The 27,783-nt window shown below is 49.4% G+C and overlaps 1 protein-coding gene across 2 annotated transcripts in view; it reads right to left on the reverse strand.

The window, feature by feature from the left end:
* Positions 1–27,783, reverse strand: part of DDX31 (DEAD-box helicase 31) — a 68,057-nt gene that overhangs the window by 3,725 nt on the left and 36,549 nt on the right. For both annotated transcript variants that reach the window (XM_088019177.1, XM_028090511.2), the window contains 3 exons: positions 23,812–23,893; positions 17,186–17,297; positions 11,594–11,762 (listed from right to left, as the gene is read on the reverse strand). In XM_088019177.1, coding sequence (XP_087875303.1) covers positions 11,594–11,762; positions 17,186–17,297; positions 23,812–23,893 — 363 coding nt within the window. The remainder of the gene's footprint in view (positions 1–11,593; positions 11,763–17,185; positions 17,298–23,811; positions 23,894–27,783) is intronic.

Here is a 27,783-nt window from a genome sequence, read left to right on the forward strand (position 1 = left end):
TCAAGCCAATTGATGTTTTCTTTTCCGTTTTATTGCTTTAGGGTCAGGCTTAGAAAAGTCTTCCTCATCTTCACATTGAAAAATGCTCAAGCATACTACCTTTTAGTCTGCTACTGCCTTAATTCCATCGAGAGTTTCTTCTGGTTTACCGATTTCTCCCCAAACAGCTTTCCAGTTATCCAAGACAGTCACTGGACAATAAACCTGCCCCCTCCCCGGGACTCGGAATGCACCCATCACCCCCTTTCCGACGTTCAGAAGACTTCCTGCAGGTGCTGTTTGAAGAGATGGTGAGGATGATGGTGGCCAACATTAATGAAGCCTACCAAATATATTAAAACAACATGTAACTTACACGGGTGGTGAAGGGATTTAAAGGTAAAACAAGTCTTAAATCCAAGACTTTCGGACTGGCCGTGCAGCTGTAATAATTCTACTACCCCCACTCACGTGGCACTTAGGGTAGGTTAGGTACTGTTTTTGGCCCTCGACAGGTATTAACTCATTTACTTCAACAACAACCCCACAACACAGGTACCATTAGCACCCCCAGGGTCACGAACCAGTGACAGAAGAGCTGGGGGTTTAGCCCTGAAAATCTGACCCTGTGACTTGCACATTTAACCACCGTGCTGTTGTCATCAAAACAAGAAGTCTCTTCATGAATTTTTTTTTTTGTATAAGGGGAGAGGCGGGGGAGGAGAGAGAATCTTAAGCAGACTTCATGGCCAGCACGGAGCCCAGTGAGGGGCTCAATCCAATGACCCTGAGATCATGACCTGAGCTGAAAACGAGAGTCGAACGCTTAACGGACTGAGCCACCCAGGCGCCCCGAAATACTTTTAATAACAAGACAACATTCATGTTATCTCAAAATCTCAGAGACCCTTGGAGCCCCTGATAGAGTGCATCTTAAATGTTAACGGCTGGATAACTCGGGTGATAAACAGCAGTTTAAAAACTCACATTTGTTCAGCTTCATTACAGATACAGAGACCCGAATGTGTATACTTGCAGAGAAAGTCTGAAGGACATAAAAGATGTGATTCAAGGTTAACTTGGATTGTGGGTTTATGGGTGATTTTAAAGCTTTTCCCTATTTCCTGAATTTTTACAATGAACATGTATTATTTTTATAATCAGAAAAAAGTGTATTTTAGGGGAAAAAAATCAAATGGTAGATTTTTGCCCTATGCTTAAAAATCAAAAGTATTTTAATCTTTACCCATCAAAACCCATTTCCTTTTGGCTGTTAGTTTGCTTGATTTTGTGAGGGATTTTTCTCTTAAAACAGACACACAGAAGGAGAAGTAGTCAAGTGTACTTATTTCTCTGATCTGAAAGATTCTGCATGTAAACAAATGACCCAGAGCCATGGTGAGAACCCCCCCCCCCCGCCCCACCAAGGACTCTGCAGGGAAGCAAGCCCCCCAGATGGAAGAAAAGCCTGGGTTCTAAGTGATCCTGGTAGGAAACAGGGATGCTTTCAGGTGGCTTGAGGCGGACTCAAAAGTTTCTACTTCCCACCTTGCTCTTATGGATGAAGGAAGGCAGCAATGTCTGAGCGGGGTTTTGGTGGCTCTCAGATGACAGTAAGAGTAACAAACAACTCCAGGGAGAATTTGACAAGCAGTCCCTCTGGTGCAACAAAGTGGTTCAAGTAAGGAATCAGCCAGCATGGGATGATAATTTAGCCTACCCACTATCAAACTCAAACCTTTCACGGTCACTGAAGGAACAGCAACTGTACCAAGACTCCTTTAACCTTCGGATTCTGTTTCGGCAGAGATATAAGCTGGTGCGTGGACCATATAAGGGATACTTTCTTTGTGATTTCTTAGGATCAAACCAACTCTAGCTTCTGTGAAACTACCAGGGCCCCAGAAGCCACCCCATTCCAAGTGAGACCCGCTGTGGCGGTGGACATTGCAAGAAAATTCCCAAGAATGGCTTTGTGGACACAGGGACTGATAAAAAGTGGGTTCTTGCCTTACATCCAAAAACAAGACCCAGTGAAAAGCAGAAGGGAGCTCTGAGCCTTGGGCTGAGAGCAGGCATGCAGCCAGGCCGTGCTGGTCACAGGTGAGCAGTACGTTGACTTCGTGATAGATCTGCCGCCTGGCAGGGCAGGCACAACAGAAGAGAGGACAGAGATAGTGTTTAGAGAGAGCAGAAGCCTAAAAGTGAAGAGCGGAATCAGAATCCCGGAAATGGAGGGGAACTTTGAGATTCTGTACCCAAGTGACAGAAGCTCTGTCAGGACTTAGGCACAGACATCCCTGGGCAGGGTGACAGTGCTGGGGAGGGAAAGGGTAGAAGACGAGAGTTCTGAAGACCCTGGATGGAATCCCAGCTCTGCCCCTCACCAAGCTGATGCCCCCGGGGAGTCAAGAGCTTTCTCCAAGCTTAGTCTCTCCCATGTCAAAAAGTGCCTCGACATCCAGGCCTACGAGCATGTTAGAATGCTTGCCACATTTTAATTCTCTCTGAAAATAACGAGATGGAGAAATACTGAATGGACATGGAAACAATTAAGTGCATTTGTAACTGGTATGACTACATCCTGAAAATGCTGCCTGAGATTGATAAGCTCGGTGCAGAATTTCAGCACCAAACCCCAGAGCTCAGCCCTCTGGGCCTGTCCTGTTTGACATCATTATGGATGCCTTGGATGATATTATGAGGCATATTTATCACATCCGCAGATGAAAAGCAGCCTGCAGGGACAGCTAACACACGGGATGACAGAACACCTGCCACACCCTAGCAGGCCGAAGGAACAGGCCTCAGCTGAAAGGTGGAACAGAGCAGGGACACAGGCCACGTCTTGCTCTTGAGGCGAAGCAGCTGGCTGGAGGGCCCCCCCCCCCCCGCCGCACTGAGAGCCTGGCCGGAGCCGGGCCCCGCGTGAGCGGCAGCCGCACTCCCAGCTCTTGCCATTAACAGACCAACAGATACGATCACTGTCCCCTTAGTGCTGGTCAGTCTCTGCTGCATGTCTGGGGAGCCTCACGGGCCCGGTTTTGGAAAGAACCTGGGCCGAGAGAAGAGCCGCCCAGAGGAACGACTGTGACCAAGGAGCCGCTGGAGGCACTGGGGCTGCAGGGCCTGGTGGCGGCGCCGCGGGGCCGAGCGGGCCCCTCTGAGGGGGAAGACCCTGGCGCTGTCCCGCACAGGCTGTGTGACTCTCCAAGTCTGGCCGAAGTCCGATTTCTGCTCGTGCCAGTCTGCTCACTCACAAAGGGATTAGTGAACTAATGAATCAAAGCGCTTCTCACAGTGCCTATTGCGAAGGCCCTCATTAAATGTTGACTGTTATTAACAGTCTGGAGAAGAGGAAAGGCGGGAGAGAAGGAGCCATCATCAGATATCTGACACATGTCATGTGGACCAGGAACGGCTTTGATCAACGATAACAACACCTTGTATTTCTGTGTTTGCAAATCATGCACATTCAGCATTTGAATCTCACAGAGACCACAGAGTGGAAAGAAGCCCAAAGGGGGGAAAATGAAAGTGGTCTGTTGGGGCTCATTCCCAGGAGCTCTCACAGCGCGCAGGGTCCACTGGGGAGGTGGCGGGTCCCCGCGGCTGGGAGGCCTGGAGCAGAGGCTTCCGGACCAAGGAGCCACGGAGGTGGGTCAAGGGCAGGCTGCGGCGGGAGCACTTCGGAAGATTCTGGGAAGTACTCCCCCCTCACTGACTGACTGAGAGAGAGGAAGTGGGGCAGTGGGGGGCAGTGGCACGGCCTCCATGCCAGGTGCTCCGTGTTCAGTACCTTCTCCCACGCCACACAGCCCTACAGGCCCCATGGTGCAGGTACGCTGTCACCACGGCTGGCATCAAGCTCGAGACATCTGACATCGGCTCCAGGCTTCCCCACTGCACCTCACCCTTCTGCCTCTAGACCCTGAAGGAAGCCAGAGAAAAAGTGGGACTCAGATCCTCCCTGCCATCATCTTCTCAGAGATCTTTCCAGGTGACTGCCCCACAAGCACAAAGCTTCTACCACCCACTCCAGGGGTCGATACTCTGCTGGTTTCAAACCAAAGTCTGCCGTATACACAACCCACTGACCTCCTGCTTCAAGTCTGTTTCTTCCGCTACGTGAACAACTATCTGCTCACACAGAAAAACATCTCTAGCAAGTTCCAAATACTTGTTACTTTGCCCAATATCAACTCCAGAAGCTGGAAGCTTCCACAAAGGGCACACAAGGCAGCACCCAAGGGCTCAGAGCACGGGCTTCAGACTCTCTCAGACTTAGGGCCATGGGACCAGGCCTACCCATGTCCTCCTGGGTCACTGGGGACCAGCCCTGGTCACAGGGTCCCAGTGAAGTCTCCATGGGATCCGCACTTGGACTCAGCACAGCCGAGAGCACGCAGAAGCCCTGAAGAGCCCCACAGTCCTAGGCTGCCGCTCCAGGGCGGTGCTCCAACTGCAACCCTCTTCTGGATTACTAAGTAGTTAAGACGTTACTCTCCGTTTCAGTCTGTTACTGTAACTCAGGGTCAGAATGAAGAGGATATCTGAAAAAGACCTGCAGTCATTTTGTTCAGGTCGTAGCAGGACGCAAAGGCTCTGGCCTCATCAAAGTAAGGAGAGCACAGAGGGGCTGGGGACACACACCTTCCTACTCGGGAAAGGAGCCCAAAGACCATGGGGACAAATGAGAGGAGTGAGTCAACCCCAGGAGGGGCCAGGAGGGGCCCAGGAGGACTAAAACTGAACTGAGCCACGTGTAGGGAGGGGAAAGCTGGGGCCCACCACATCCTTTCCTATTTCTCCAATGCTAAGAACCGGAAGAGCTCCGAGCAAGGCCAATCTAACAAAGAGCTGGGCACCTCCTGTTGCATGCAGCCTCAACTGCCGTCTGCAGAGTCGTGCTGGGCCAGCTGTGTCTTCCAACTCTAGTACCTGGAAGGCCCCAGCAGCAAATGTGACCATCCCAGCACCTCCCAGGAGAGGCTGGCTGGGCTCCTGTTCTTTGTTGTCAGCCTTGACGGCTTGACTGAAAGCACACCCTGTGGCTCCCACTGTCTGCAGGTGACCCAGGTGTGCGGGAAGAGCAAGGTCACTGTGAAACCCCTCTAATCGCCTCATTAGCCAGGTGGGGATGAGGGTGTGTTTGTTTCACGAGGAGGCCCAGGGCTGGTAACTGCATGGTGTCAGAGAGAAAAAAATAGTGGTAGAAGCAAAAGGCCAAATGTAGAAAGCTGCAAGTGCACCGCTGTAATTAAGCCGGGGCCCACAGCCCCTGACTGGCAAAAAGGTAAAGAAATGAAGCCTAGTCTTGCACCGGCTGAGCTGAGGGGAAGAGGGCAAGCCCTGCCCTGGAGCCTGTGCCCACACCAGGCCACCCACCTGGAGCCGCCTACGAATGCAATGCGGTGAGCTCCAAACCAACAGGAGACTGAGCGACAATTCTGTGCTGGGCTGTGTGTTCCACCAGAAGAGACCCAGCCACCTTCCACAGTACTTCTGTCCCTGTCGCAGTCTGGACAATATACAAGAGTACAAATGTCCCAAAGCGGTAATCCAGTGTGGACTTCAAAGTGACCCATCTTCTTTCCCTTGATAGGGGAGGCCAGTCGGACATGGTCCCATCTACAGCCAGTGCAGCTCATCCAGGTTCTACGTTAAATCATCAATTAATCCTGCCTCCAATTCAGAACACACATACACATACACGAGGGCCAGCACCTCATGGCCCTCCTGTGTTAAGGACACCCCATCACCTACTCCGAGGACCTGGGTCTAGAGACCTGTTAGTCAAGTTCATGACCACCTCCATCCCACTCTTCATGACTTCAGACTTTCCTGAACCATGGTTGTCTGGATTGGGGCCTGGGCATCTGTACTGGATACAGCTCCTCAGGAGAGCCTGAGAGCAGGTTCTGCTCCCCTGTTATGCAGGACATGCACATCTGTCCTCAAGGCTTTGTCCAGTGGTCCTTAGCTGTTTCCCTCTGGTCTTCAGGCTGAAGTCGAGTGATCTGACCTTCCTGAACCAGCTTGTCCCCCATTCTGTGGGCTGATCCCCAGGCCTCCTCCCCCTGTGAAGCCAGGGAAACTGGGCCAGAAGCCCAGGCCCTCAGAGTGCTCACCAAAGGCCCTAAGAGAATGGGGGAAATGGGGGCCATGCAACTCAGGTCCTTGGGAAGAGGGGGTCTGCTGTTGTCACTTGCCTGAGTCATTAGAACAATGAGAACCAGCAAAAGGCTGGCCTTGAGGGTGATGGGTGAGGGCTGTGCAGGCTCTTCGGCCTTGAGCACAGGTTGGAGGGGAGCAGAGTGGCCGCAGACTGCTGCAGAAGGCCAGAGGAAGGTGAGGGGCCAAGAGCTGCCACTGACGGTGGCAGGGTTCAAGAAGTGGCGGGAAGAGACCACTGCAAGGTGGCCAGGGTGGTCAACGGTGTTGAAGGCTGCTCCGGACCTGATAAGGAGAGATCCGGCCCACATGCAGGGGGCGGGGAGGGTTCTCACAGAGATCCCCACGTTTTCAAGTGTGGCTTTATCTAGCCTCTGATCTCATGTTTGGCCAATCTTTTTTACAGAATAACTGGCTCAATGAAATCGAGAAAATTTTCACAGTGGGCAAGATTCCAGGTTTGCCTTCAGCTAATTAAGTGATATTAGGGAGGTTGTAAATGCCACATAAAAATTGGCAGGCAAGCTGCTCCTAATGATGAGAATATTGCCTTACAGGGAGCTGCAGCTGCAGCTTCTTAATGCGTGTCTCAGAGAGGACCAGCTCCACGTTTACAAGGTTGTTCCTGATAAGACAAGTTCAAGGGTGCTGCACAGCTGACCATTGGCCACACTTCCTCCTCCCCATCGCAGGGACACTCACAGGGACGGGGAAGGCGGGCGCCAAGAACTAGCAACAAGTGCTCCCGCGTGTTCACGTGCGACACCGTGTTGACGCCCTCCACTCCGCACCTGGTTTGGTCCCCACAACAGCACCATGAAGCTCCAGTTCCCCGTTTGGGAGGTGGGGGGACTAGGCAGAGAGAGGCTGAGTCACCTGTCCCAGGGCACAAACAGGGGAAATGGCTCAGTCCCGACTCTTCATCACTGTGTGACCCCCCCTTACTCGGCATTTAGGACACGATGGGGGCACTGGAGTACTAGTCAGTAGGGACTCTCGGTAGTTATTAAACAACTACTGAGCAGGCGAGGGTGAGAATCACAGCAAACGACAGGGCAAAGGCCTTCAAAATTGCAAAATGCCTCAGATGGAGCTCTGCAAAACCCCCAGTTTAAACTCTGGTGATAAAGCATTGGTGATCATTCAGATGGGAAAAGTCTGGTGAGCACCCTCTCCATGAGAGAACGCACTGTATCTAAAACTTTGGGAGTGACAGAAGTTAAGGCAATGCTCTGCGGTGCTCGGGTGCTGGTGGCTCTGCCCCGAGGCCAGGACCCAGGGGAGCCAGCCCCCATGTACCCCTATATTACTGACCACAGCTGCTAAGCCCTGGCCACGCACACACAGATCCAGTAGTTAGGGTTAAGAGATCCCTCGTTTCAGACTGTTGACCTGTTCGGTAAGATCAGGTAACGCTTAACAAGGCTGGTCTGAGAAAATGTATACAAATAAAACAAAACTGCATTTCTTTTAAGAACAGTCAACAATTCAGACTGTTGTTTTTCTACTAATTTTAAGAGGAGGGAGCTGAGAACAGGGGAGCATAGTTATTGGGTTACTGATAAAGGCGATGTCCCGGATGTGTCTAGGCACTAAGAAAAACATCAGAAAAACACAGGTGGGAGAAGCCAGTGGTAGACAAGTCTTAGGGAGCTACAGACTAAATCGTTCGGGGAAGAGCAGCACTTTCGTGGTGCCAGCATATAACTCACACGAGAGAGGGTGGTTACAACCGGCAGACTTGCTCTTCCATATTTGCCGCGGTAGCGCTGACACCGTAAAGCGTTCTATTGAACCATTCTCCACGGTATCAGACAGGTGAGGGATCCGAGCCCTCCACGGCGTGCCTGCTCACGACTCATGTGTGACTGCCTACACAGACAGACACCCTGGCAAACAACACAACTCTGCCCTCCCGAAGCAGACACACTGGGACTCAGTGTCCCCTGGGAAGACGGGAAATTTTGGAAGGTCTGTTACCTTTGCTTCTCTGAAGCAACTGCTGAATCTACCCAGCTTCAGATCCGAACTGCATTTCACAGGGGAAAAGGCTGTGTTTGTGGCGGATGTTGCTAAGGGGCCACTCAATATTTTACCACCAGCACCGACTCCCTGTGTGCATGTCTGTGTCGGGGTTTGGGGTGGGGGGATGCTTTGGCAGGTCCGCGTTTAGGTGTCAGAAGAATTTTGTAACTATGACTATTTGCGTGCGGGGGAGAACCAGTTCATGTTCCCTTTCAGAACTAAGGACTGAAAAAGGAGACACCGACCTGGTGATTAAGATCTCATTTGAGGACATCATTTCTTTTTCTGAACAGTGGTCAAAAGACTAAAAGCACACAGACGAGATAAAACTTCCCTTTGCCGTTGCTAACCTGAGCTAACCTGCCCTTGCTTCGCGTTTCTAACGCCCAGACGAACTCCTTGTTTGGTGTCTGCAGGTATCAGAGGTTTGCACAGAACATGTAACCATTCTAGGCAGTAAACCCCATCAAGTGGAATGCAGAATAATGTGGCAAATTTAGTGCTATTACTTGATCCATCCATACAAAACATAAGGAACCACTCTCTTTCTTGACAGATGGATTTCAGAGGAGACGCCTGGGCTCAGAACAATCACTGTGGCCACAGCGTAACTCTCTGCACTTTGTTGGCTTTAATGCACTTTTCTTCCCAGGGCTCAAGAAGCAGCAACTGGCATTTGCTTGAGCCCTGACTGAGGTGTGGAAAATCTGTCAAGTTCTCTCTGCCGCTTACCCCGACCACAATTATACGGTCCATGTGCAGATTAGCTGCAAAGTCATTCTTCTTGCGCAAGTGACAAGATTTCCCCAAATAAAAAAAGGTGCCTACCGTATTCCCGAGTGCCCGTCTGCGTTAGCAAGGCAGGGATGGGGTGGGAGGATTTGAGAGTGTGGAGAGAAATGCCTTCAAAAGAAGGGCATAACAACCCAAAAAGTAGCTGTAACTGAGTGATGACATGGCCAGAACAGAGAGCGGTATTGTCGCAGGCGGAGTAATCCTGTGACACACTGCTGTCACTCACCACCCGGCTCCCTGCCGCGCCAGCCAGACATCAAAGGCTGCCCCATACCATCTTACATGCTCTTTATCGGCTAATCAGCCCATTCTTCCCGAAATAAAGCCCTGCTAAATCCCCTGCTCACAGGGGTACAGTAGCCCTGGTGCCCATCTGCTAGCAGGGCCAGCCGAAGCAGGAGGCGGCGGCTTGCTCTCTCCCTAGTGGCTTCTCAAGGTAAGGACAATGCTGGCCCCAAGCCCCCCTCCCAACTGCCTCCCTCCTTGCCACTCCGCTTTCCAGGACCTGGGGAAGAGCCGAGGACACCCCAGTCTGAAGAGCTGCTATCTGGATTCACACTTGCTAATGAAATTCCCAGTCATAAACGTACATCAGCTGCGAACAATAAGATACTGGGACCGCATTTACACGCGGGGAGAGGAATCAGCAAAATACGTGTCTCTTACCAGTAATCGACTGGCAGGTGCATTCCTATCTTCTCCAAGTACCAACATCTTAGAAACGGTGGCAGGATGGCCTGGCTTCCAGATCACTAGGAGGTCACCCTCAGACCTGACCTCAAGCCTCACACATTCAAAATCAAAGTCAGCATGGAGAGATACCAGCCACCTCCAATCCCAGGACAGCAACCTAACGCTGGTGCGCCACCATTGTGCCTGAGAGTAGATGTGAGGCGTCTTCTCCCTCTGGGAGGATGGACAGAGAAGTCGCTGGCTGCGGCCCTGCCCAGAACACGCAGCTGGGGCAGCAGGCAGCGCCCTGCACCTCAAAACCGCCTGGCAGAAACCAGAGCCAGATGCATCTTAGTCTTGTGTGGGCATGGATGAACAGCAGCATGACGAGAACGACTTGCCTCAGAGAATTACTGGAGTATGGTCCTATATGAGTGGTATTAACATGAGTAAAAAAAGCAACCATCTTAAAAATCCCCAAATCGGTATTACAATTAGGCAAATTGTATCCATTACAAAGAGCCTTATAGATGCCAAGTCCCTGAACAGACCATGTTGGATGTTCCAGAATCTTAACCCACCTGGTTTCTAGGTCTCTGTTCTAAGGTGCTTCATCTGTGTGACCCACCCTCATGCTGATTCTCAGAACAGTTTTGGGAAATTGCTAAAAACACTGATTTCCTTCTCCCTTCTGTAGTTGGGGGACCCGAGGCTCTGGGAAGTTAAGCAAAGACGTGGCCCAAAGCTCAGAAGCTCACATCACAGTGGAGCTGGAACTGAGTCCAAGGCCTCCGCATCCAAGGCCAGCGATCATTTCCCTACACTGGGTGGTCCTCTCTCCCTTCTGTCACTGGGCTCCAGAGAAACCAGGCGCCGACAAGGGTGGTGGTGGCGAATGCGCAAGTGAGCATTGTGTGGGAACATGGAGGAAAAGTGTGGCACGCCCACAGATTCTTGGAGTCAGGGCAAGTGGATTGTGGCATTTGTAATTAATAAGCAAAAAGAATGACATGCAATACAAAGTGACTGTCCAGAGCATTCAAGGGTTCACTGCCCCCCAAATGTTTGTTCAATGTATCTTTCCCACCCACGTACTACACAAACTCCCCCTAAAAGCAGCCCATGGGATCTGAAGTATTCTGGTTCCTGCAAGGGGCTGGGGCTGGTATTGAAAGTACACCCGGTCTCTGAGGAGAGAAAGACCTTTTGCGAAGGTATTTTGTGGTTTCAGGACCTCCTGAAACTATGGAGGTGGACTCTGAGCCCAGGCTTCACCCTGCAGGGTCTCTTCACTAGGACCTCTGCACAGTTTGGAACAGGCTTTCTGCGGGAGGGGAGGGAGGGGGAGAGGGTCTGGCGCTTGCCCGGGTGTGTGCTCAGCACTAAGGAGAGTGACGAGGTGCAGGGAGTCCAGTGCTGGCCCCTGGAGCCAGCCTACAGGAGAAAGGTGCTAAGCTGGAACTCCACACGCCGCTCCTCCCATCTCACCAGGACAGGGCCTGGCAAATCTCACAGAACACGCCAGAAGTTCTCGTACAAGCTCCGGAGGCTTTCCAGGGTGAACCACAGCACATCTGAAGCTCTGACTCCAGCAAGTCCCCGAGTTACTCGGCTGGTGGGCAGTGAGGATAACCCAACAGGTTTGTCTTGCTGCCCCAATAATATCCCCACGACATCTGGACCCGACAGGAGACCTCACTGCATTTCTGCAGGTGCCTTAAAAACATTCAGATGAGGTGTTTTTCCTCTTGCTCCAAGCACTTACTATACTGAGAGAGCGGCAGAGCAGACACTGGTGATGATTTACCACAAGAACCAAAGATGGAAGAGTGGACACTGAGCACGCAGCAGCCCAGCACATTACCTCCCTGCTGCTGCTGGGCCCAGAGCTCTCCACACCCACCTGACTTCCAGCCATTTGTCACAGGGCAAACTCCGCCCATTTTACCTGTTCAGGTTCGCTTTCCTTCTCTTCACAGCTGCGACACTAAGATTCTGGGGGGCATCTCTCAGCCCAAAGCTCTTAGCCACGTGGCCGAGGTGGAGCGACCGGACATGGAAGATGTGCTTCAGCTCCCGGGGGTAGGTTGCGTAGGCTCGGATGAAGGCCTGCAGAGCTGGGAGGGAATGAAGGTCAGAGAGGCCGTCAGGATGGGGGCTCGGAGCGCCCCCCGTACCCTGGCCCAACGGCTGTCCTGCCCACCATATCTTGCCGGGAAACGCGCCACACACAGCCAGGACAGCACCACGTACAGGAACCACCTAAATCTTTGTGTATTTTTTTTTTTTTATTCCTCAAAAACTAAACCTATAGGACACAAGTATCTGTTGATTAAACCCAATGTATTTTCAGGTTTTACTGTGCAGCGTGTCCTCACCCTGGAGGGCACGGGCCCCGTTTTTGCCCCCGTTATGGGCTTGGGGCCTTGCATGGTAGCTGGGGCACCGCAAGCTGCTAAGTGTTTGTCATACAAATGAACGAAGAGCAGAATGAGTGAAGGAACTAAAACACGATCAATGCGGCATTCTCTCATGAAAAATGAGATCATTAGACCTTTATGTTAGGAAAACATTTTCCTAATTCAACTTCATTTATTTTTGCATAGCTAATACATGCACGTTATAAAACTGAAAAGGTTCCAAAAGCTTTACCGTGCTTGTCATTCTGCTTATCACCACGGTGGGTTGATGGGTTACTACTGCCATAAGTCCGCTCACCCGCAGGCCCCGCCTCTACCCCCCTATCGACAGGGATGGCTGCTACTTCCTCGTGGACTCCTGGGATTTTAAAACCAAATTCATTCTAAAGCATCTAAGATTTACTGATACAGTGCTTCTTACCCCTTTGAAAACTGCATAAAAAAGACAATGAAAACAGAATTCTTAAAAAGGAGGAAGGCAATTATTAAATTTCTAAAACAGCCCACAAAACAGTCCCCCCCCTTGAGGACTGCCAACAGTCCAGAGATGTCCATCCGACGCTGCATCGTGGTTTCAGTCCTGTCTTAAAGTTAAGAAGGCGCCCCTGTTCTAGAGCCCAGTGCTGGCCAGAGAAAAGGCAGACGTGGTTCGCAGGAGCGTGGTGCTCTGGCTACACCTTAACTCGGTATCCCTTCGAGGAAAGAGACGTTCCTATACCCAGTTCCCCTCAAATATATTGCGATTTCAATAAAAATCAAGTGTCTGCCTCTTCTTACTGCAACAGGGCAAGAGGAGATGGCTCTGAAGGAGCCCCAAGCCCATCGCCGCTCACTTTCCTTCCAAGCCTGGCTCTCCCACTGGCCAAGCCGGAGCCCAGTGCCGCTCGTCTCATGGAAAAGCAGGCACTAAACACCAGCGTCTCTCGCCCTTGCTTGTTGAGCCACTGGACTGGCAAGTTTGCCCACAGCTTAAACGTAATATCCCAGCAGCACCTGGAGATTGGCGTTTATGAACAGTAATAAAAAGTGTCATTTTAGCAGATCAGCTCCTGGAAGGATCCTGGGAATCCATGAAAGCTCTATTTACTGAGTAAAGTGAACTCCTTTTCCCAATCGATGAGAAATAATAACCAAGGCAACTCCTCTGCACCCCTTTCGTAAATCTGTGCTTACTCCCCTTTTTAATAACTGGGGACTAGCGTTTTCAGGGGAAATCTTTTAACACTTCACATGGTCTGCACTGTCTGCAGGTTCTGACACCAGGTTCCAGACATGGAGCTACCTACTCCAGTCCTTGGGGGGAGCCTGCTGCCACCACCCCTGGGGGGAGGGGAAGGGGCGGGGTACAGGCCTCTTCTCCACACCCTGCGCCGCCACCTCTTTCCTGAGCCTCAACCCTGACTCCTGGTCTAACAAAGCAGACTGCAGCCACACCAAGCCAAGCCAAAGACTCTGCACCTTTACAGTCTTGGTCGTCCAGGGCGCCTGGGTGGCTCAGTTCGTTAAGCGACTGCCTTTGGCTCAGGTCATGATCCTGGAGTCCCGGGATCGAGTCCCGCATCGGGCTCCCTGCTCGGCAGGGAGTCTGCTTCTCCCTCTGACCCTCTCCCCTCTCATGCTCTCTACCTCATTCTCTCTCTCAAGTAAATAAATAAAATCTAAAAAAAGAATCTCAGTTGTCCAAAGGCTGGCCCAGGCCTCCTCATGCACACCGCTCTCCCACATAAGCACATTAGCCTCCTATTCCTGCACCAAACTGAAGAGCGGAGGATGGAGAGCCTCTGTCCCACGAGATGCAGGTGCTCAGCTAACAGCTCTACAGGAGTAACGAGTTTGCCAAGAAATGGCGGACGTGCCTTCTCCCTCCACAACTGCTCAGGCAGCATTTCGCACTGTGTATTTTTACTAACCCTCCTTGTCCTCAAGGCTCCTGTCTCCCTGGGGCCAGCGACACCTGGCTGTCCTCACATCCCTGAATGGCCTCCCGTGTTTGGATGGTTCAGGGAAGCAGGAATTTCAGCAGAAGCTGTTCTAGATGCTTTCCGGGGGCAGTGTCGAGAACTTGCAGCGGGAATAGGGGCTGTAGGGCCCAGAGCAGAGAAAGAGGGCATTTATCTAGGATGGCGGAGGAAGCTGCGGCCACTTAGAGCACGCGCTCTGGAGCCACGGGCTCCTATCTCATAGCTGTAAGGGCAATCTATTTCATCCTTGTTCCTCAAATCAGATTTATTCTTGGCCATCTGATCGGGAATAGCAGTATCTTATGGATGATACTTAAGGTCAAAGAGGTAGGGAGGAAAGAAACTTGCCCCTGCCCCCAGAAGGGGACACGAACGTCTGTGCAGAGTAAAGGCACATGCACCTGCCTACCTGACGCCACAACAGTATCAAAGCATTTGGTCGAGCATCTGCCTACCTGCAATCACACTGAGAGAGGGGGCTAATCTGTCATCAGTGGTTTGGGTGTTCTTGACTTTGCAGAGCAGCTCTTCCAAGCCAGGCACAACTCCTCTGCATGTGGGCCCCCTGAAGCTGGAGGGGCCTCACCACAGGAAAGTGGTGGTTTGTAGGTAAAGAACTCCAGTTTCTGAAATTTTTGTTCAGGAGTCTGGAGTTCAAACTTCTGTTAGCACCGTTTTTAACTACTTGAATCTAGCTAAAGGAGGCAAGAAATGAGAGGGGGGAAGCGTGACGCCTTCTGGAAACTGAAAACAATTAAACGCTGGTTATTAACAATGACTGGGTCAGGAAATGCAAAAGGAAAACAAATGCATACTTGGCCCAGTTTCTAACTAGTTTTCTGCCATAAAGGCAAAAACCAGCTGCTTTGTTAATTATTCATGAGGTGGGCTCTGAAATGGCATAAAAGGGAGGCACAGAAGTAGTGGAGAATTTGCATATGCGGATTGAAATGCAGAAGAGAGTTTCAACTTGTGGGGTGCAGTTGCTGTCCCCGTGTTGTGACCTCCGGAGCTCAGCACGCTGAGTAGCAGAAGAGGAAGGAGTGGAGTGGCCAAGACCTACCACAGGCGGCTTCCTCCCAGACCATCACCAATCTGATGTGGAAATCAATTAGCAGAGGAGAAAAATGCCTGTTAATTTCCTTTTTGGTGCCTCAACACCGCAGAGTGGCCCCACTCCGATATCCTTTAGAGAGAAGACAAGAAACTCGGCTTGTTTCTTGGCATGAACAATTTCAGCAGTGGTGATGACGAATGAAAACACAAAACCACACTAAGAATTCCTCACTACAGCCTTACTCTGATGACCAGACACCCTGAGATAATCGTAGTCTCGCTAGAAGATCCAAAACACCTCTGACCTCAAAACCAACGACGAAGATGACAGCATGGCCTTGATTTCTTTCTTTTCATCGCCACTTTGTTATTAACCCAGAAATCCTGCAGCACCACACCTCGTGATGCACCACCCAGCAAGCTCACACTGCCTGTCAGACGCCCAATGTCTGCAGTTATGCCGTGACAAATAATCTATTCCTCTTGAGAGACGTGTGTTAGTACTTCTCTAAAACTAGGTTCTGAGGAAAACCCTTAGGAACTGCTGAATTCACTTGAGGGAAATGCGAGCACAGGCTACTATGAGGAAGCAGTCCAGAATGCTACACGCTAATGACGCATCAGTGGTTATGGGGCCATCACTGGGACTTCGTCTTTCATCCTGCGTAGCTCTGGTTTGTTCCAGCATGACGGCAACAACCAAGGGCTGCTTTTATAGTGTGCCAGGGTATCCAGTAGGCACTCAAAAACATCTGCCAACTAACCCATTGTCCTTGATCTCCTGATGACAACTGCCTGGAACCAGTCCCCCAGCACTCACCCTTGCCCCCCAGTCTATTCTCACACCAGCCATCTTTTCCAACCTCTGTGGGCCGTGCCACATCTCTGCTCCAAGTCCTGCAATGGCTCCCACTGACCTTGGGGTCCCCCAAAGCCCTCCCCCAAGCCTCCTCTGCTGCGCAGGCCCTCCCCTCCTGTGGCCACCCTGCCCCCCAGAGCTCCTCTGGGCCTGGCATGCCCTCCTGTCGGCAGTGTGTGACCCTCAATTTGCTCGTGCGGCCTTCACAGCAGGGCTCACAATGACCCTCTATGTAAAATGCACTCTGCCCAATTACCCCTTCACCTCCCTTACAGGCTCTGTTTTTTCCATAGTTCTTAACCCCTTTTAAAAGACTATTTGTTTATTTTTACTATGCTCACTGTCTGCTCCCCCACTAGAATGTTAGAGAGGTTAGGGTTTCTGTTTTGATTCCTGATGTATCCCAAGCACCTAGAATGGTGACTAATTCAATAACTATTTGTTAAATGATTTTTTTTTTAAATTTCAATTCATAAAAGGAAAAGATGATGTTCTGGTAAGCCAGCCCAACATGCTTGTCAAAATAGCAGGTAAACTACCAGAAAGAAGCGAGGGGCCCCCAGCATGGACCGCGTCACTTCAGCACGCATGACACAATCACCAACCACGACGCACGGCATGCCGCCGTAAGGAGCTGTTCGAAGCCCATCCCGTGTGCTCCACTCTGCTCCACTGAACTGCTGAGTCCCACTAATGCCTGGTGATCCCAGGAGCCGAGTTACCTGGTAAGAGGGCCTGAATATTAAGTGAACACCTAGCTCTCCTGTAAATTCCCCAGGAACTGGGTTCAAGGTCTAGGGCCCTCCCTCAGCACTTCTTTCTCATCTTCCTCTGTATGTCCAAACTGAGACTGCTCAGGTCTGATGCTCCCGGTCCTTACCTTCAACTCTAATTTCTATGCCTACAAGGGTCTCTGACGTATCATGTCTCGTCTATCCAGTTTTCAAAGAAAGACAAAAATGGATCCCTGAGATCCAAGCCACTGGGTCAAAGTTCTAGTCCTACGTAAGCCAAGATAAAGCCTCATTTGTGCAAAACATGGGGAAGGATGAAATTAGCATTTAATATCGCTTTAAAGCCTTCTGTGCCTGCTTCCAGACCCTGCAGAACAAGGGAGACTGAAGGCTTTTGTTGGAGAGCAGAAACCCCCTGGTCGCCTCTCAGCCCGTCGGGGGTGTGCGGGTGGAGGTGGGGACGGCGTTCTGGGGGCTATCCATGCACAAGCACCCACGAAATCCACCGACCTTTCTTCGCCCAGGAGACCCTCCTTGAGCTGGAGTGCACGTAATCTTCAAACACCGTCTGCAAGACGGTGGCTCGCTCTCGGATTTCCTGGGGGCCAGCAGCACGGGATTTCTGGGAGGGTGGCGGAAGGATTAAAGAAAGAGACAGAGTCAGAGTCAGGAATAATGAAGCACTTTATAATAGATTTAATAACAGTAAAACCACCCGGTAACCACCGAGGGGCCAACAAGGGTAATCCTTTCAATATTACTAGAGGAAAAACGGGAGCTATAAAGATGTTAAAGTCAAGCAAAGATGAAGATGGCTTTGTGAGGGAGAAGATCAGGTCTATTTATTTACTTGTTTACTTACTTACTCGTCCTCCTGGCCTCTTGTTCAAAATGAATGCCCACTGGAGACATTCTGGAATTTTCCAAGTCCAATTCAGGCATTTAAAACATCATTGAACACAGGCAGGTTTCACATGACTTGTGTGTCCTACTGAGGCCTTAAATCTTTCCCCTCCCTCACCCTCCTCAGGGGAACAACGGGACCTTCTCTTTAAGAGGGCCCCACAGGGGCCTGCCTAAAATTTAGCCTGTCCTTGAATTCAGAGCATGCTCCCTCAATTCCTAGGGAGGCTCAGACTTGTAGTGTTTCAGATCCATTCTTTCAGGGAGGGACCACTGTGCTGGATGCCAGGGACCTATTAAGGAGTTGGCTATTCCTTCACACCACATTCAGAGATGACCACACGATCTCTGCAGCAAACCATCCCGTGTAAGGAGTGACATCTGTATGCACTAAAGTTCTACAGTTGGAAAATGTTACTAAAAAAAAAAAAATCATATCCTTTTCATTCTTAAAAAATCCCAGAGAAAAGATTTCCTTTCTTTATATCCCCCTAAAACCGAGTGTTGTTTCCTATATATATATATATATATATATATATATATATATATATTTTTTTTTTTTTTTTTTTTAAGTAAGCTCTAAACCCAACGTGAGGCTTGAACTCACGACCCCGAGATCAAGGGCCAAATGCTCTACCAACCGAGCCAGCCAGGCGCCCCTGTTTCCTATGTCTTCAAACAAACACGAATGCTTTCTACTGAATGTAAAACTGAGATCCAAAGAACCCAGATTCTCCAAACTCAATTTGGCTAATAGGTCTCCCCAAAGACACAGATTGTCTCAGAGATGCTACTCAGTCTCTACAGTAACCAACACCCACCGCCCACGTGGGTCACCAGGGAACAGTGTGAGCCCTAGTCCCTGCCTCCCTTAACCCCCGCAGAGGACAGGGTGCCCAAACTGGGCTCTAGAGTCTCTTTCTCTTTTAAAGCTACCAGAGGAAGAACAAAGGGGAGCGAAGAAAAAGCCTCATTCTTTGGGTTGACGTCCCTGTCTGTATTAATAGAGACTTTAACAACCTGAAAATGTTTTTAGCTTCGTCAAATCATTCCTGCTACCTGTTTGGTTGATGACAGTCTAGCTGATTTCATAGTACATGGTCCCCCTAAGGGTTTTATCCACTCAAATGTCAAGAGAAAAGTCACTCAGGAGCTGTGTTATGGAAGTGGACATTTGCTATTGTCATTAACAAGGATTTTTTTTTTTTTACCCTCAAATGCAAACTTTTTTTTTTTTTTGCTGCCCTCCTTTTGTTAAGCCACCTCGGCAACGCAACTGTCACCTTCCTTGTGTGTGTGTTTTTTTTTTATATGAATGTGAAATTAGCGAGGATGCCCTTTCCCCTGGCGGACAGAATCCTCTGTTATTAAAAAGTAAAGCACTTTAATAATGAAAACTTTTTCCTCTTTTTCCTGTGTTTTAACTGTTTAAAATTAATGAGAAGGGCAGAATGGTTGTCAAAGCGATATTGAAAGCCGGGCAGCCAGGACCGAATAAGCACAAAAATCCCTCTAGAGTGTTAGATAAACAGAGCTCCAGCCCGCTTGAATCCCTCTGTTGGTTATTGTATACATTCTGTAACAGCTCTCAGAATAGATCTGAGAGCCAGGGAGGCAGAGAGGTTTCAGAATTCCAATAAAGGCCTCAAATTAAAGACAGCCTGGTGCGAATTCCAGGAGAAAATTAAAGAGACCTCAAGCTTAAGTGACAGGTGACTTGCTTCTGTGTCACAACTGTCAGGGGATTTAGTGATAATATGGCAATATATTACAAAGGGCTTTTCTTATTCCCCCTTTAGGTTTCAAAATGAGGCATCTTTTCTTCCCAACCAAAAAAAAAAAAAAAATTACATACACACACATATATTAATGTGTGTGTACAAGTGAAATAGGTAGAAAAAAGGCGATAAAACTAGGTTCACACGTTTGAAATGATGAGGTCAGTTTTAGTAAAATATAAGAAAAACTTAATGCAGAAAACATACTCAGGAAAAAGCATGCCTTTCTCCCCCTACCCCCACTTTCAGAAATACTTTATTTTAAAATTACCCCTCTTGAGAATGAGGTATTTCTCAGTTGTCTTCTGGGGAGGACAGTCTAAATTTAAACTGAAGACAGGGGCAGAGTTATGCATGCAGCACCATCTCAGCCCCAGACAGGTAAAATGCTGCTGTAATGAGAGTAGGTCAAAGCCCGGAGGGTGCACGAATGCCCTGCAGGACTGGTGCACCCACCCCTCAAAGATGCGCAGACCCAGTACTGGTTCTAATGAAGCTAGCTTGCAACTAGTGGACCAGGGCTAGCTTAGGAAAATGCAGTTCCAAGGGTCCACATTCAGTATTCCTTAGTCTGTAAAGCCCCACTGATCCCTGAGAGAAGAGACGATCAAAGGGACTGAGGGAAGGGGCTGCTGATCTCATTTTAATACCTCACCATGGCCCAGTTTTTTTTTGTTAAGGTCCGTTTACAGGCATATTTCATAGGACAAAAAAAAAAAAAACTCATAGAAAAAACATGTTTGGGTTGGTGCATACTTTGAAGATGAAAATTTCACACCCATCAAGAGGCAACAGACGAGCTGAAGATACTCGGGCTGTATTTTTTGTTGTTGTAAAAAAGTTTTAGGTGGTAGCAATGGTGGGGGGAGGGGTTTGTTGGTTTTTTTTGGAAGCACGTCTTGATATTGCTAACTTTGAAGGTATTTTTAAAACTAAATGGAAGGATTTAGTTTTAATCATTTGATTGCCAAGTTGAGTTTCACCCTCATGCTTCCCTAGAACCTTCTGAGTGCTTCCCAGTAAAGTTGAAAGATCAAATTTATTCTCTTTGTAGGTAGGTGAACATTCGCACACCCAGACGTAGCCATATATATTTTATATACCTAAATATGAAATATACATTTTACAGACGCTTCACTCACTCTCTTTCTGTTCACAGAAGCCCAAAAATGTATGTGTCAAAGGGACATTTACAATGGACTTCAACCGAGTGAGAAGAGGGCCTTATAATGAGGTGTCCGGCTACGTGTATAAAAGACCTATTTACTGGGCACCTGGGTGCTCAGTCGTTAAGCGTCTGCCTTTGGCTCAGGTCATGATCCCAGCGTCCTGGGATCGAGCCCTGCATTGGGGTCCCTGCTCCGCGGGAAGCCTGCTTCTCCCTCTCCCACTCCCCCTGCTTGTGTTCCCTCTCTCACTGTGCCTCTCTCTGTCAAATAAATAAATAAAATCTTAAAAAAAAAAAGACCTATTTACTGAGCCCACATTTATCTGTCTGGCACTGGTTCGTGTGCTAGACAGAACTGCCCATTCTGAGAACAGCAATTAAAACAGAACTAAAAGTTGTACCTAGCATCTACTTTATTCATCTTACTATTCACACAGAGCACACACATAAAACACTCTTCCAGGCTGCAGATCTACGTGGTAATTACTAATATAGTCAATTTCATTTAGTTTCTCTTTGGCCTCTGAATTCAAGTTAACTTTGGTTAAACAAGCCAGGTTTGCATCAACGGGACACGTGGGACCTAGTAGGATTAGTTTTGTGAGATACCAGTTATTTTGGTGTCCATGAAAGCCCAACCTTGCTGAGCGCTTTTTCTCTTTTTTAAAAAAGATTTTATTTGTGGGCGCCTGGGTGGCTCAGTCGGTTAAGCAACTGCCTTCGGCTCAGGTCATGATCCTGGAGTCCCGGGATCGAGTCCCGCATCGGGCTCCCTGCTCAGCGGGGAGTCTGCCTCTTCCTCTGACCTTCTTCCCTCTCATGCTCTCTCTCTACCATTCTCTCTCTCTCTCAATGAATAAATTAAAAAATCTTTTAAAAAAAAGATTTTATTTGTGAGAGAGAGAGCAAGGGAGCACACAGAAGTTCGGGGTGAGGGGGAGGAGAAAGGGACACACCACTGAGCAGGGAGCCCCATGTGGGACTCGATCCCAGGACCCTGAGATCATGACTTGAGCCGAAGGCAGCCACTTAACCGACTGAGCCACCCAGGCACCCTGAACATTTTTTCTTTTTAAAAACGAAGTTCGCCACACCTTAAAAATATAAAAATATTCTATTTGTCAGGTGCCTGGGTGGCTGAGTCGTTAAGCGTCTGCCTTCAGCTCAGGTCATGATCTCAGGGTCCTGGGATCGAGTCCTGCATCGGGCTCCCTGCTCGGCGGGAAGCCTGCTTCTCCCTCTCCCACTCCCCCTGCTTGGGTTCCTGTTCTCGCTCTCTCTGTCAAATAAATAAAATCTTAAAAAAAAAAAAAATTCTATTTGTCCCTCTCTATCAAGGCAGGAGCTTGGGCTGGAACAAACTGACATGGCCCAGAAGTGCATGGAGTATTTTCTGCCTCATTTTAGGTCAACTTCACAGCAACCTTCAAGATGGGCACCCTTGTTCTCAGTTTACAGATGGGAATACTGAGGCTGGAGAGAAGACAAGCTGCCCAAGGTTGTAGAACCACCAGCTGTGAAGCAGGGACTGAAACCCAAGTCTGCCTGCCTCGGGGCCCCAGCAAGGCTTCAACGCTGGCCTCACACCCAGGAAGGGACTTACGGGGTTTGGGGTTGGGGGCGGGGGAGCGGAAGGGAAGAGCCGAGCAAGAGCAAGGCCACCGGAGGGCAGAAGTGGAGAAATGGCTGTGGCTTGCTCCTGGAAGAGCAGAGGGCACTGGAGCTGCTCTGCCTCCTCCGCGGGGGAACGTCCACAGCAGGGGCTCCAGCTACAAATGTGCTCGACGATCAGCTCCCTGGACAGAACTGATGTGTACCCGGTTCAGGGACAAACATCAACAACAGAGCCGGTCCCAGAAACAGTGTTAAGTAAAGATGAGATTGGACTGAACCTTTACAGTCTCATTTTGTGACCTGACTGCTTGCTCTTATTTCTGGAGAGCAGGGAGATGCTAATGTTCCAGGTGACACAGCAGAAAGCACTGGGCTTTGTATCACTGAGTCTGAACTTTGAATCCACATCTGCTACCAACTGATGATGACGATAAACACCCTTCAGAACTGTATTGGGGTTTCCAGGTTCTTTCTTACTCAATCCTCCAATCTCCTAACCAGAAGAATACTAACATGACCTCAATTTGACATATGAAGAAACCAAGGCTTAGGAAGCTCCAGTACTTGCCCAGAGCCATGGAGCTGGTGAATGAGATTGGGACTCCGACCCTGAGGCCATGCCCTTAACCCCTCTGCTCTGCTGCCCGCAGGAACGGCCCCCCTGCTTCCCCCATGCTGTCCTGGGCCTGTAATGAAGTGTCCAGGGGAACAGGAAAAAACCCTACCTAGAACTAGCTTCAGAAGAAGCGTGCAAGGACCGATGAATGTCTGTTTGGGTACTGGTCCGCTCCCTTGACAACGAACTATTAATATGGGATGTTTCATAACAAAATATTGCTTAAAACAACTGTTGATCCACTGAGTCTTTTAACTGTTTCTCTTGCTTGCAGGGATCTCTGTTGTGCTAGCGTTCACTGACCAAGTCTCACCTCAACTCTTCAGCCTGATCTATTTGGCTCTAATTTTCCAGTCTATCCTTAGGCTTGAGAAAACAAATGTAAAATACCCACATAATTCATATTTCATAGACAAAATTGCATTCAGCAACATTACACACACATTTATCTGTGATGTACCGAGTCATGCGGTGGAGTGGGGTGTGGGGGGACAAATGCCTGGCAGAAAAGAAGCAGGAAAGGACGCTCCAGATCTCCATGTGGAACCGCATGGATAACACAGATTTTTCTCCCTAATAATCTCAACCTCTACTCTCCTTCCGTGTATGGCACCCACACTAGAAAACAGATGGACTAAGTGTGTCTGAAAGGAGACAGAGAGAGATCTATTTCTTCCATGCTGTCTTGGGTGGATGGGTCCAGCCAGTCATCCTTGCTGATGATCTGGACAGGGACCACCAGGGCTGAGCACGTAACACTGCCTCCAAACTCACTCTGGGCTGGGAGGAGACCTCCTTTCTGGGAAGCCTGCTGCGGCCTGGCGGACTTCCAGAATGGACAGCAGCCCATTAACCGGATGAGACTAGCAAATACACCCGAAAGCAAAGAGAGAGAAAAATACATTCAAGGTCTGGCCTCACCTAATGTTCACGGTCCCTTAGACAGACGCCTGCTGGACAGAGGAATGAACTATCCCACACACAAAGTCTCCACCGCCCCCAATCAAGAAATGAGTCACGTCTGTTCGCAGCAAGTATAATAAATAATAAAACTCACCTGGCTTCCCCATCGGCTCCCTTTAAAACAATCATCCCTTGTCAGGACAGACAAAATATCTTCCATCTTAATCTCAGAAATGCTGTAAAAGGAAGAGCATATCAAGGTAAACTTTTTATTCTTCCAACATCTGGAATCTTGATGCATAAAACTGGCCTATTCTAATTAGATATAAAGTAGAAGCTACACCTTTACAGGAAATAGCTTCCTAAACCTTTAGGAGTTTGGAAGGAAGGGACCTCTACGACGCGACAGGGATAGATGGGGTCATATTCCCAACACTCTCCATCCTCTCTGGTGACTTTCAAACAGGCTACATTTAGACTCTCCTCTGTAGGGATCGTGTCATTATTTCTTAACACATCTCAAATACTAAACAAGGAGGCCTGTTTATTCATAGACTACCTTGACTTGAGCAGATGAAGAAATAAAACATTTCGGATAGTCCCTTTAGTTTTATACCTAAAAGAAAAGAGGGGTGGGGCAGGGTGGCCAAAGATCCTTAACTGTTGGGGTCAACTCCTCAGGGAAGGCTGACAAGTGACCACAGCACCAGACCTCTCTTCCCTTCCACCCAGAAGGGTGTCTACCCTCTTGCCTCTTAATTATTAAGAGGTGAGGGACAAGTGACCTCTGAAGGATTCAGAGCTATGTACAAACAGCCGAGGTCAGAATTTGGGCTTCACTTGTGAGGAGAAGCCACCCTGAGCCAGAAAAAGAGGCCCACCCTGCCTCGTGGCGGGGCGGGGAAGCCTCCGCGTCCCCCATGTCCTGCAAGGCCACGGCACTCAAGCATGGGAGGTGCATGCAGATTCAAGTATTAGAGCCTAAGAAGAAGCAGGAGCTGCGGAAAACATACTTCCCAGGGAGAAGGGAAAAAAAAAAAGGGAAGGCGGAGTTCTGGGGAGAAAAACAGATCATAAAAAGATAAATGATTTCCTTGTATGTTGTTTCTTTCCTTTTTTTTTTTTTAATGTAACAGCAAATTAATACATGAATGGCAACCTCTCCTGTGGGAGAAGACAATTCTCCCCCCTTCCCCCAAAGGTTACTCTGACAAAGCTGTGAATGAAAATGTCACGTCTCTGACAGCGATTTACCTGAAATGTGTCACCGCTTCCCTGAACACCCCCAGCCCCCGCCCCTCCACGTTCTCTTCCTCTGCTGCCAGCTCCCAGCCCCATGGATACGTGAAATCTTTTTACAGCAGGAGGAGTCAACCGGAGAAGGCAGAGCATGTACTGCGAGGGTAGCAGTTTGGGGGAAAGGGCTCATGATTTCATGGAAAATCTATTTCTCATATGAGAGAAAAAAGCTGCGGCTGCTGAGTTTGCCTCTTGTTTGTGCCTGGAAATCTGAAGGTGAAAACACAGCCCAGGCCTATCTTTTTGTCTAACGGACTTGCCCCTCTTCATCACTTTTTCTCTTGAGGGAAAAAAAGGAAAAGTAAAAGGAACATAAGGACTTGGGGGTGAGGTCTGGAAGCAGGGAGAAGGAAACAAAGAATAAGGCCATTCAGAGTCAGGACACAAAGAACTGAACACAGCACCGAGGGGCACCGTGTTCTGAAAGGCAGGGTGGCGTGGACACTGCGGCCAGGGCTCAGCCCCGCTGTGTGTCCAGGTGACAGCGCTGGGCGATCAGGCACTGTAAGTGAACAGGAGCCGAGAATGGACTGGAGTGATTTACAGTTTAAAAGGGCCTTCTTCCTATTCTAAGAAATTGTTGCTTCCGAGGAACAAAGCCAATCTACTCTGCTTGTTTATGGTTCTATCAACAGATTTGAATCACCCCGCCTTCCTATGAAAAGAGACAGATACATAAATTCAGGGAACTGTCTCATGCCTGATCTAAGAAATACACGTTTTGATGAAGCATTTACATTTTAATAAACCCATGATGACTTCCATTAGAAACGCATTTAAAGGAGAACTGGAAAACAGGGAAGAAGTTGGCAAACACCAGGAAGTCAGGAGGATGCAGAAACAAAGTTCCGAGCATTTAGACAGAGGTGGCAATGGCCCAGGGCGCCTGTCTCTTGCCGCTGCTAAATTACAGTTTCAAGGTACACAGTGCACGAGGGCAGGCAGCAATTTGTTGTGATGGCCCTTGCTACCACGAGCCTTAGCCTGCCTTCCTGAATCTCTCCTCTAATTCATCAGCCGTCCCAGCATCCTGCTGCCTGGCTCCCAGGTAGGCACGACACACACACACACACACACACACACACACACACACACACACACACACACACACACGCAGGCACGACACACACACACACACACACACAGGCACGACACACACACACACACACACACACACACACACACACACACACACACACACACACACACACCCCTTCCTTCTGGTTTTGTTTTGTTTACTATTTAGCAGTGTACCTTTTGTATTCCAAAAATGTTCAAGTCAGCTTCTTTCCACGGCACACTTTGTAATCAGGTCTTCTTAGGTATCATATTTTGGTGTTAAGTCAAGATACCCAACATCCAGCCCTTCCTCAGAAATCAGAAAGCATGATCCAAGGCTACAACATAACGTTGATCTGGTATTTCAGGGCGGGGGGGGGTACTGATTACATCAGGCCCACAAAGCAGTCAGTGGATCAGGGGCACAAAGTTCAGTGGGTACGTTTTCAGGGCAGAAAACGAGCAAGGCTGGACCCCTCCAGGACTCTTTCCCTCTTGAATGGATGTTCTCTCCACAAAAGACCTCACTCTCCTCCTCTGGGTACTTCTGTCTTCATCCTTCTGAACCCCCCCCTGCAAGTCTAAACCCTGAGAATCCCTGGATCATGGAGCTGTCCCTGAATGTGCACTTGGTTGTGTTGGCTTGCCCACAAATAGTGCTGGCAGTGTTTTCCAGAGGAGACCATCACAGACAACGAGTGTACTTCTTATATCTTTAAAATACATCTGGCTCGCTAATAATTCAGGTTGGGGCCAACTATTATTTTCCCCCGAGTTTAGGTTTACATTTGAACCTTTCATAGCCATCACCTGAATGCGTTTATTAAAGAAAGCTTGAGAGCAGGAGAGAGACAGAGGCATCTGGGCACATGACTTTGGGGCTGGCCAATTATCGCCTGACCTCACGACCACGGGTACCCACTTTTCTGAGCTTATCGGGTCCAAGCAAATGAGCACGAGAGAACCTCCAGGAGCTGCTGACAGGAAGGCCCAGAGAACATGAATGTGTAGGTCTAGAATAGAAGGTGGAGGAGAGACAGCCGAGGGGTAAGAGGCCGCCAAGGACAAGAACCTGTTCTCCCGTAGATGACAACAGCCGGCTCTGAAAACACTTTCTGGAGGTCTCCAAGTTCCCATGCCAGAGGAAAACAGTCACAGCGCCGTGACAGGCTCCCGGCCTGTGAGGACGGGGGAAGGGAAGATGGGAGAAGGGGCTACGAGGGCTATCATTCCACCCCCCAGTGTTTCCGGGATCCAGGTGCCCAATCGTGCGAGTGCCAGCCTAGGCCCTGAAAGCGCCCGTAAGAAGGACCAGCCAGCCGCAGGGCCTGGGGAAACCAGCTGGAGAGGAAGCTCTTGGTGAAAGGGGATTGACCAACTGAGGGCCAGAATTCCTCTTACAAGTGAGATAAAATATGCAGTCTTCCTGAAACCAATAGAAACCACTCTTTTAATGGTGATGTTGTTCGAAGATATTAAATGACAGGAAAACCCAAACCAGCATTAGTTGGGCCCACTCAAAATCGCCACCAGGTTCATCAGGAGTGGGGTCCTGCCTCCCTACCACTGAAGGGTGTACAGAGGCACATCATCTGAGGACTCCCCGGCCCACAGATGTTCCCACGAGCAACCCCGAAACTGCTGAATGCTGCAAAGTCCGCCCCGGGTGCAGGGAAGGAGGGAGAGGCTCTGCAGGTGGGAACAATGGCGGGCTGACGGGGACGGTCACAGGCAGCTCTCGTATGGGTGGCCTGCACTTGGTCCCCAG

This window comes from Eumetopias jubatus, unplaced genomic scaffold (assembly GCF_037043125.1).
Source record: "Eumetopias jubatus isolate StellerSeaLion01/CBP00866 unplaced genomic scaffold, mEumJub1_p1.0 scaffold_15, whole genome shotgun sequence".
Lineage (NCBI taxonomy): Eukaryota > Metazoa > Chordata > Mammalia > Carnivora > Otariidae > Eumetopias > Eumetopias jubatus.